The 11,078-nt window shown below is 40.8% G+C and overlaps 1 protein-coding gene across 1 annotated transcript in view; it reads right to left on the reverse strand.

Moving 5' to 3' along the window:
- The window catches only part of SEL1L3 (SEL1L family member 3), a 77,484-nt gene that overhangs the window by 30,950 nt on the left and 35,456 nt on the right, over positions 1 to 11,078 (reverse strand). The window contains exons 15-19 of the mRNA XM_019526566.1: positions 8,911 to 9,087; positions 6,416 to 6,543; positions 5,158 to 5,241; positions 823 to 913; positions 648 to 732 (exon numbers count right to left, since the gene is read on the reverse strand). Coding sequence (XP_019382111.1) covers positions 648 to 732; positions 823 to 913; positions 5,158 to 5,241; positions 6,416 to 6,543; positions 8,911 to 9,087 — 565 coding nt within the window. The remainder of the gene's footprint in view (positions 1 to 647; positions 733 to 822; positions 914 to 5,157; positions 5,242 to 6,415; positions 6,544 to 8,910; positions 9,088 to 11,078) is intronic.

Raw genomic sequence — 11,078 nt, forward strand, 5'->3', positions numbered from 1 at the left:
ATAGAGCTCGTTCTTTTTGGTCAGCTCCCAGAAGGGGAAATGTTTTCTTCTTCAGAGAAGAACACGAGATTGTCGGCTTCCCAAACAGCACAGTCGACTGACTGCTTGTTTCCAAATGAGCAGTCCTTATTGTGTCACTGCAGGTCCCTCTGTCCTTCCTCAGACTCCACACTGTCACCCCAGGGACCGTTCCTTTCTCTCTACTCTGTCTTCCTACTCCCTCTGCCCTTTCTCTCCCAGCTCTCTCAGAACAACACTCTTTCTCTCTCCCAAGCAGTCAGCCACACTCTGCAACAGTTACGAAAGTATACTGTTAACCCAAGGACTGACACTCACCTTTTCAAATGAAGCATAATGTTATGGGGAACTGATCGGAGAACAAGCTCTGGCCTGCTGCCAGACCCAGACTGCCATTTCCTCCTGGGGTCAAAATGGCATATAGCTCTCCTACTTATGAAAGTATTTACAGCAACTATTTACATTAAAGCAGACTCACACTGAGCCCCCCTAAAAGTGGCCCCCCCTCCAGAACTGCAAGCTAGAAATCAGCCAAATAGCCTCTTTGGTAACACCTTCTCTTTGTTACCGAATATAAAAACTAGATACCTATTACAATCTGATTTAACAAAAAGATTTAGTATACGTACCAAATGAGGGAGCATTGACCTGAAAAACAGAGAAATTATAGTATCTCCAAACACAATCAGTCGCTAAGTATTTTCTTGCTAGTTCCTGAAAAGAAAAATGAGTTGATCCATTTATATTTTCATGGGTTACTACTATCAGTGTTTTAAAGGGTCATTGTATTGTGTATTTACTTACTGGTCTCTCTTCACAGATATGTGCTAAATTTGTCTGCGACACTTCAAAACCAGACTCGGCTGCTAAAACATAATATAACAGAGCTTCATGCCTAAATTTTATGACAGAAATAGAAAAAACAAACTGAAATCACAATAATTTTAGTTCTAGTTACAACCTCTAAATAAAATGACATCCATTTTAAAAGCAGAATTTGTGAGCAAGGGTTGGAAAGTCAGGACTAGTTAATACATGCAACAGCTACATCTACTGGCCGCATTCAATATAACACATCGCAATTTGGTCCAGAGTGGTTTCAGCGTCTTCTTTTCTGCTCTGAAGTAGAATCAGCTTCCTGTGAACTTCTGCTCTTTCAAAGTATGAAATTGTTTAGTGCTTAAGGTTGAGATATACCATCAAGTGAAGCAGTGCATCCAGTTCCAACTAGCATTTAAAAAAGTAATAACCTCTTAGAAATAATATATAAAGAAATTTCCCTTCCAACTCCACAACTCCAATACATAAAAAGTAGGTAAGTGATACTGCATTTACTAAACATTACCCCAAGCCCAGGGCTCATAGGTACTCATGCAATACCAATAATAAAAGCTAATACGATATTTTCAGTGATGAGAAACCTGCTGGTGATTCTGCACTATGGCAACAGCTTCTGTTTTTATTTCTCTTTCATTGCATTACAAACCCCAAGAATTTAAAAATCATGAGTCAAGCCCCCAAAAATCATGAGATAGGCTTAAAATGATTAAGCATAATAAATAAAAATAAAATAAAATCAGAGATTCTTTTTATCTGCCTTCTGGTTTTAGAGTATCCAGGAATCACTTTTAAAAAGCTTTTTCCTGAACCCCTGAAGGCTAAAGACATCTTTCAGTGAAAGCTGTGATTCTCACATATGCTTAGGACTTCAGTGGCAGTAGCTCAAGTAAATAAATGTCTAATATAATTATAAGAGTTAGCAGCACTGCCTAACAGCTGCTCCCTACAACATTAATCTTCCTGTGTTCCAGACGACGGATTTTCCCTGCTTTACCAGCAGGTTTTTTGTGGATTGACAGTGGCCCATAGATTAGTTCAAAACCTTCAGTATATGCAATGTTTTTTGGAAAGCAAATCATTCCATTAAGGTCAGGGTTCAACAGGTCCAGCAGCAAGCTGTAACAAACACTTTTACTACTGTTAATTATATGTATTACAGTGGCATTATGACTCCTTGTCATGCACCAACCATTGTGCTAGAACTGTAAGCACAGAACAAAAAGACAGTTTGACCTGCCCCAATAAGTTTACAATGTAAGACAAGGGACAACAGGTGAAAACAGAGGTGAGCACAACTAAACAGAGACCATTTTGCTCAGTATGATAGACTGTAGTCATAACTGGGCAGCCTTACTGGGTTTTTGTAGCCACCACTTCCTAACCTTTGTAGCAATATCAGCACTGAAAACTTCTGCAAACTGAAGTTTCCACCACCATCGGAATGATCAACAGTGATCACTGCAAGCACAATGATCAGTTATGTACCATACACAACTACAATTTATTTGCATCTCAGTTCTAAGCATTTACAGGTGACGTTATTGGAGAAACCAGATCTCTGCTGCTAGCTGAAGAGGGGCTGATATTTTAGGACCTTAACTGCATCCTCAGCTATACACACACATTAGGATGGATTTCACTGGGAGGTAGCATAGGTGTATCTGAGAAGACAACTTAGCCAGGAGAGTGTATTTTATAGAGGCTTCTTTCTAGTCTAGTAAGACCAAAGCAAGGCATTGTTTAAAGTAAATGGTCAGGGTTTAATGCAGTGCAGGGTTTAAAGCATGCCTCATTTTAGCAGAATGTATTTAACCTTCCCTGAAGCCCAATCTAAATTCTGACTGCCTTCAGACCTAAATCTCCTAGGAAAATTTTAGACAAGCAAAAAATTGTTGACTAGAAAACACATGTAAAAGAGGGAATGACACAAAACGTGACACTTTTGCTGTTGGTTCTTCCACAGATTTTTTCTGACACTATGCTGACGCAGCATATTTGTTGTTTTCAGTAATATATTTCATAAAATTTCGTGAATCCTAGAATGACTATGGCTCAGACCGATCTGGATCTTTTGAAAATACAAGTGCCAAACAAATCCATATGGACTATGTAAGTGTTTATTTTGAAATCACAAATTGTGTTTGGGGAAAGGAGAAAGTGTCACAGTTAAACTGCAGGAGTATCGTAAATTAGGAGTGCTCAACCTCTGACCCACAGGCCAAATAGATTTTGGGTAAATCTACATGTGTGCCTTTGAATATAGCCTGCAGGGCTCCCCACAGGTCAGAAAATTTGGTGGTGGGAGAGCAGTGGCAGTTGATGCCACTACGCTCCCCACTGCCAAAATCCCAAGGACTGTGCAACAGATCAGAGCCAGGCCACATCCCCTTCCTTTTGCTGGGCTAGGTTAGAGCCAGACCGTACCTCCTTCCTCACACAGGGCTGGGCCATGCCCCCCTGCCCTGTATGGCTAGTTCAGAGCTGGGCCATGACCCAGAGATGGGCTACATCTCCTCCATATCCCCTCTTCCCCTCAGAGCCAGGCCATGCCCCCTTTGCCTGCGTGGCTGGAGATAGGGCCCCACTGTGCATGGATTGGTCCACTAGCCAGCCCCAGCCCATGGAGGGACTGGGTACTGCTCATCCAGCCCTGTAGACAAAGAGGTTGGCAACTACTGTCATAAAGCCATCTAAAACCATCAGGGCAACATTTGGCTTTTTGACATAAGCTAAACTATTGTGGGATGAAATCATAGGATCTGCATAAGGTCAATGCAATGTAGCATAGAGGCACCCTGCTTCTCAGGTATTTAACGCACTGCAGTCTGCTGTGTAGACATACTTTAGGTCTCATAGCAAGTCAAGGGCTGATACTTTAAGAAAAAAGATTTACTGTATTTTTTAACATATTCCCAACAGACTTTCCTTAAACGACCATTTTGATTAAATTGTGTTTGTTTATTACAGTTTTTGGAGGGTGAAGGGGATTGTAAGACCTTTGCAAAACAGACTTTGGGTAAATCTACATGTGTGCCTTACTGTGGAGTTGACTAATTAGCTGCTCAGTAAAGCATCACCATGTATAAATGTGGTGCTATTAGGCCACAGGAAACTAATTAACTCTGCTGTAGGATAGTACTGCCTGACACAAGTACTATCCTATCGCGGAACTATTTAGTACACAACAACTCACATGCAGGCAGTAGTTGGGGCTGGCTGGGGCACGAGATTGCTATAGTGCGGGGGGCTGCCTTCCAGCTAGCCCCACACTGGAGCACCTTTGTGCCCCAGCCAACCCCTCCACTGCACATTGAGCCAGGGAGCTCCTCCAGGCTGGCAGGCTGACCCCCGGGCTCCCTGCCAGACGGGGCTGTGCCACCCTAGCTCAATGTGTTGTGGTCCTGGGTGCATGTGTAAATGCTGCATCTGGAAGCAATAAACTCTACTGTGAACTGCACTGGAGTTTATTCAGGTACATTAATAGCATGTGTAGATGCGCCCATTGTTTTCCTATGCATTGGTACAGTGCCTAGCATAATGGAGTCCAAATTCCGACTGGTCTACAAGCATATCTATAGAGATAGCAACTGTTCATATTGTTTTGTGCACACAAGTTTGACATCAAACAATAGTCTTGTACAAGTACATACAGTCTATTGGGTAGTTAGACATTATATTTCAGCTTATATCTGCATTTCACCTAATTATTCTAGTGCTGATGAATGCCCAGTGCAGTGTCTCAAGGATACTAGGACACGGAAGAAAGCTTGACTGGCTTTCCATATAAGACTGAGACGATGCTGGCAGGCTGGGGGGAAACAAATAGCGTTGGTTTTTAACCAAAATTTGTGACTATGAATGAATGTACAAGTGTGTATATGTGCATGCACACAGCCTGGGGTTTGTACTGGATTCCCATTGCAAGTGTCCCAAACTTAGAGTCCCTTAAAGCAGAGTTTACATAAGACTGAAATATATAACATTTTTTATAACATAGAGATGATCTGAACATATGTGATTATACTTGGTCTGCACTTCAGTGATAACCAACCTTTCTGTATGGATCTGGTTTGGGGTATATTTATTCTCTTGTCTAGGAGACTCCATGGGTAAAACCAGGACCCCGTTAAAGTTAATGGAAGTATTGTTATCAACTTCACTGGGGTCATGATTTCATTCTCTGTGTGTGTGGGTATGGCAAACAGGTGTTAAATTATTTTGCCATCCTAGTTAATATAAACAAATCACATTCATAAAAATGTAAAATGAGTGTGTAGAGAATATATAAAACAAGCTTACCACGACAGATCCAGATAGGCATTGAGAGCTTTTCTGATTACATGACCTAAGTAGCCATTCTTTTCTGCAATATGTTTTGCCCAGCTGTTAAAGACAATAAATGAACACACACACTTTAAAATACCATGGCTCAGTGCTGTTTCCCCTCAAGGCAATGACAGTTTTGTCACTGACTTCACTGAGTGCAGAAACAGCCTTCTTGTCATGAAAGGCACACAATGTTATTTCCACTGTACACTGAATCCTTGATCTGCTACGAATGTTCTTAATGCAATATTTTATTTTTGGCATATTTTTGTATGGAAATGTGGAGTTTTGTTTTGTTGTTTAGTATACATCAAATTCCTTTCATTAAGAGGCAGATTGAGAATTTATCTTTATATGGGTATAAGAGGAAGGGAGCCAAATTTATACCAATTCATACAGTTTTTAAGTTTAAAACTGGCCATTACATCATCTTGCCTAATTTCTTTCATAAAGAATGCTATAAAATTTCATCCAGCTATACAGGAATTACTTTTGGTTGAATGAGATTATCCTGCTTAATGGATTTCTCACTGATATAAGTGGAAATTCCCTGCACTAATCCAGGATATTTCATAGATTTCATAGACATTTGGGCTGGAAGGTACCCCGGAGGATCAGAGTCCAGTCGCCTGCCCCAGGGGCAGGAAGTCAGCAGGGATCATAGGATCCCAGCAAGATAAGCATCCAAACGTGTCTTGAAGGTGTTCAAAGTGGGTGCTTGAACCACCTCCAGTAGCAGTCTATTCCAGATATTTTTTTCTGTAGGGATTACTTTCTGTTTTTGGAGAAAAAGATTAAGTTATTGCAAAGGGTCCCCAGTGTCATGAAAAATACAGGTTCCATCTCTCTCTCTTTTTTTTTTTTTTTCCAAATGGTGAAGTTACTCTGTAAATTTCTGTACCCTTTGACAAAGGAGCACAAGTGAACTGAATATATGATTCCAAAAAATCCTCACATCAAACAAAAGTCTTGCAAGATAGCTGCATCAGATTGACTTTCAGAGATATTAAACACCTGCAAAATCTAGAGGTTATTGCCAATGCTCAAGTCCACTGAAAGTCAAAGCTGAATTATATTGTGGATATTAGTTATTATACAGATAATCAAGCAGACCTAATTTTTCAAAGGAAGAAAATTACCCTATAATAATCCACATTTCTTAGGTTGAAGGCTCAAGATTTTGCCACAATTGAAATGATCTTTTTCCAACCTGAAATGAAATTTCCCTTACATTACAGCTCTTTCAGGATCTCTAGGAAAGTCTTCCATATTTCCTGTGATGTAATACAGAGAGCATCGTAAGGTCCCTTCTATATGTCCACCGTGGGCCGCTTTATAGAAGTACTGAGCAGCTCGTGTCTGCAAAAAAAACCAAGGAAAAAATAGTAACCTCTTTGGAACATTCTGGGAAATTGCTACATCCATAATGATTCATTTAAAAAAAATGGCAACCTGGTTAATGAAGCAAGTCAGTTTAATCAATTCTCACGTGCACAAAAGAAATCAGTTTCTTTCTTCCACAATCTTCATAGCTTAAGCTGGAAAAGTTCTTTATAGTTGAAATGGCAGTACTGTATTGAATATCAGGTAGAGGAATGTGTAAGCACACATCCAACCCCTGGTAGTGTACAGCATGGCTTTGCTGACACTGCCAAAATAGAACCAATAATTCACTACAAGTGAAAAAAGCATTTCTACCCTCTTGTTGTCCAGACTTAGGTCAGGATGAAATGATGCAATGGTAAAAGCATTGTAAGAACAGGCCCATAGCTCCCAAACTTGTGAAACTAGTTTTAATGAGGTGATACAGGCCCAACAGGACAGGCCAGAACTGTGGAGGTGAGTGAGACAGTATCCAGTTCTCACCACCAGAAATTTGATATTGGAACGGGAACTGGAGTGAAGTGACAGCGGCACACCACTCCGTGAATTATTCCAGGAACTTCTAATCAACAACCTCAGAAAGAGTCTTGGGGCCAGATTCTACTCCACCGATTAGGCACATACATGGAATTCTATTCCCCCGTGCTCCAGTCCCTGAAAAACTACTAATACAAATGAAGTACGTGTGGGCGGCATCCTCCTCTTTGTCACTTTTTGTGACTTGGCCTTAAGGGTCAGATGATGATATGTGACAAAAAGTTGATACATGAATGGATCTTCAGGGTCTCAAGCAGGGTAGATCAGAATTACATTTAGGCATCTAAGTCTAATTAGACCTCTAATGGGTGGAGTAGAATCTGGCCGAAAGTGGGGTTTTTTGAGGGGTCCTGAACCTTGGAATTTACTTTTTTATTTGATCCAACAGAACCTGTTATGGTTAACCTTAAAGAGGTCACAGAAGAGCTCCTCTCATTTCCTGGCCTTTCAGTGAATGAAGAACCACAGAGGGTTTTTGTGAGGAGCTGCTGTTACACTGAAAATGTATTCTTATGGACAGTCCATTATACACTATGCATTTGCGTACCCTGAGTAGTAGACGTATACTTGACCACCATTTGTGGGGTAGCATTAGCTGCTGTGGGTGGCAAGCAAGCTCACTGGTAGGGGCACTAGACACTCTTGAACTCAAAGGCCATATTACTCAGCCTCCTTTGAAAATACATGGGGACATTAGGAATGAGATTTTCTAGCTTTTATCTTAGCATGCCTACTTCTAAATGGCAGGTTTCATCATAAATTTTGCAGCATTTTTAGAAGGGTACCTACAGGAAGCATACCCAAAATATTTTAGTCTTCTGTTAGGAATACAACAATTTTTCTTGATAAATCTAAAATGAAATCAATTGGCTCTAGCTTAGAAAGGCTAAAATCAAATATATTAAGTCAGAAGGATATAAGTTCAAACCAAATTCTGAAAGGGAAATTTAAGTTAAGAGCCTGGCTTGAAGGAGATTTTTCACCCCAGTGACCTGTTTTTACCAAAGCTACAATGTGAGGATAGTGTAACTGCTGAAATATCCTGGTGTAGAATCTGCACTGAGTTGTACTTTATCCCATGAAAAATACCATTGAAGTCAATGACAAAGACCTACTCTAGCATAATCTCCACTTCAAGATTCAAGAAGGTATAAAATCCAACTATTTAAAAAATGTTCCCTTGCTTATTTGTATGACACATTTCATAGAAATGGTGTTTTACTTGTAAATGATTCATACTCTTCATACTCTTGAGAAATTACATCGGGGTGCTCAACCCCTGGCCTGTGGGCCAGATCCAGCCCCCAGCACTGTGTCATCTGGCCAGTGAGGCTATCCATGAGTTTAAAAATTTGTCAGAGTGGCACCACTCCCCTACTGCCAAATTTCCAGACCTGTAGGGAGCCCTACAGGCTGGACAGCATGGTTCTGTGCTCTAGACTGGGTGTGCAGTGGAGGATGGGGGAAAAGCAGAGGGCCCAATCTGGGCATGCAGAGGCTGATCTAGCCTGTGAACCAGCCCCATGCCACCCACAGGCCCAAAAGATTGAATACCACTGAACTACACAGATCACAGGAACAAACACGTTTGAAACACACACACACACACACGTTCTCTGGAAGTTTGCATAGTTCCTCTTTTCAAAAGGTGTCCCACTGATTTCCCTGAGACTGTACAGAATAAAGTACTACCCACCACAGCTTAGGGTGTCAGAATCCAGTTCTAAGTGAACGTAGCATAGTCAAGAGTAAAGCCAAGATGTGTAAGCCAAATTCTGCAAGAAATATCACCACATATTTACTCACTTCATTTTTGCCAGGAACTCCAGGGTAAAGCCCAGCTAAATGTAGAACACCAAGGTTATAGGATGCGTCTGGAATGCCCATTTTTTCAGCTTCTAGCCAGTATTGGGCTGCTTTTACATAGTTTTGTTTGAAATTATGGTAATACCATCCCAAACCATTTACTGCCTGAGGTAATCCCTGTGGGTGAAAATACAACAGTCCTCAGATCACACAGGTTCAGTTGAATTTTGGATCATCTTTTGCTGTCAACTTGTTCTCTGTGGTCCAGTGTTTTAGAAAGCTATTCTGTACAGCTCCTTGAAAGTTTCCCCAAACTGTGTCACTCAGGGTTTTGTAAAGTCTTATGCATGTTTCTACTGGAACCCCATTTTCCCTTCTTTTCTTCCATGAGGCCTTGTGTGGAAATCAAGTCTCTTCCTGCCAATGCAAAGTAAAAGACATTTCCTTCAGAACCATGGTGGATATTAAAGGAAGGTTCTGCTCAGGAAGCAAGCATGATGACTTGCTGTGCTATGGCTCTGCTCACTATATGCATTCAGGTTTATATCCATTTGCAACAAGAAATTTCTACTGTTTTCTCTTTGCTCTCCCTACAAATCTAACACAGCTGTAAGAGAAAGGGTCTATTCCTGTGCATTATTAGTGCAACTACATAGTATTTACTGAGTTTGCACATGGGACACTGAAGGTATCCCCTACAGAACACCAGGACGTAACTCTCAAATCTCAAGTTCAATTGGCAGGACTACCAATCAGAACAATATTTTCACTTGTGAATTACTACATTTGTTCTAGAAATAAATGGGAGACAAAAACATGGAAGTTCACAATGCTATTTTTACTGACCAGAGACATGGTTTAATTGGCCAGTGCAATGCAGACCATTTTTAGGAAACACTAAGTACGCCCTCCCACAGCAACTCAGATCTTTTTAGGGCAGTGTCATACACGGGCATTAGGCCTTGTCTTTCCCTCAGTAATTAGGCAGTAAGAAAAGATATTTTTTCCTGTGGCAATTTTTTTTATGTCAACATTGTTTGATTATTTCCTTGCTTAATCTGTTAAATTGTATGATGGCCATGTCTACATAAGCAGTTCAATTACTATGCCAACAAACTTGGTTTGATATACTATTCCCTCTTGGGTTTTGAAGGGGCCATGCCAAAACAGTCACATATGAAGGGTAACTGAGGTCTAAGAAGCTCAGTTCATAAACGCACACATTTTATTTGTTACTATAAATTTTTATCTAAGGGCTGCTGTGCTACAGTCTGTTCACATCATTTCTATCTATAACAGGAAATTTAGACTGTGTAGGATATTTCATAGGCCCTCTAGGGGAGGATTATTTACCTTTCAAATTTCAAGCCAAACCTGACATTTTACTGAACAGAAGATTAACTATTCATCAATGATCTTTCTTTATAGAGCTATAGATCTCTTTACAGAAACAGTGTACTAGAACATATGGTTTAATAATTGAATACAATCAACAGTAACAGAGTTATTTTCAGGTTAGAAACAGTCAGGAATTTGCTTCTGTATGTAGCTTGCCAGGACACAAGTTAGCAGGTATTACACTTTGCTGTGAAAGTCAGTCTGTTTACTCAGGATTTTCCTGAGCAGGGATTTGAACACAGGGGGCACATCTACATGTGCTATTATTGTGCATGAATAAGCTGCAGAGCTTATTGCTCCAGAGTGTATTGTTCCCAGGAGTGCCATTTGAACATGTGCCTGGGAGCAATTAACTCTGGAGCAATAACCTCTGCAGTTTATTCATGCACAGCACCTGGAGTCAGGTCAGAGCAGCCCCAGCTGGCAGTGGCCCCAGGGGTCAGCCTGCCAGCCTGGGGCTACTCCCCTGGCTCAAGTATTTACAAGTACTATTCTGCACCGAAATAAATGAGTTTACTTCAGCCTAATAGGGGTGCACATGTAGAGGCAGAGATATTTACTGAACACCTAACTAATCTACTGGGCAGTAAATGTTAGGGCTGTGCAAAGCTTCAACTTAAAGTTTGATTCGACAAATATTCGACATGTTCGACCTTGAAAAGTGGAAGTCGAGTCGAATAACTGTCAAATCGAATACTGGAAGTCAAATTAACAGTGCGAGCCGAATATTCAACTTGCCTATAGTGGATTCCCTGTGGGGGGGGGGGGGG

Source organism: Gavialis gangeticus, unplaced genomic scaffold (assembly GCF_001723915.1).
Source record: "Gavialis gangeticus isolate Ggan-Ray unplaced genomic scaffold, GavGan_comp1, whole genome shotgun sequence".
In the NCBI taxonomy this organism is placed as follows: domain Eukaryota; kingdom Metazoa; phylum Chordata; order Crocodylia; family Gavialidae; genus Gavialis; species Gavialis gangeticus.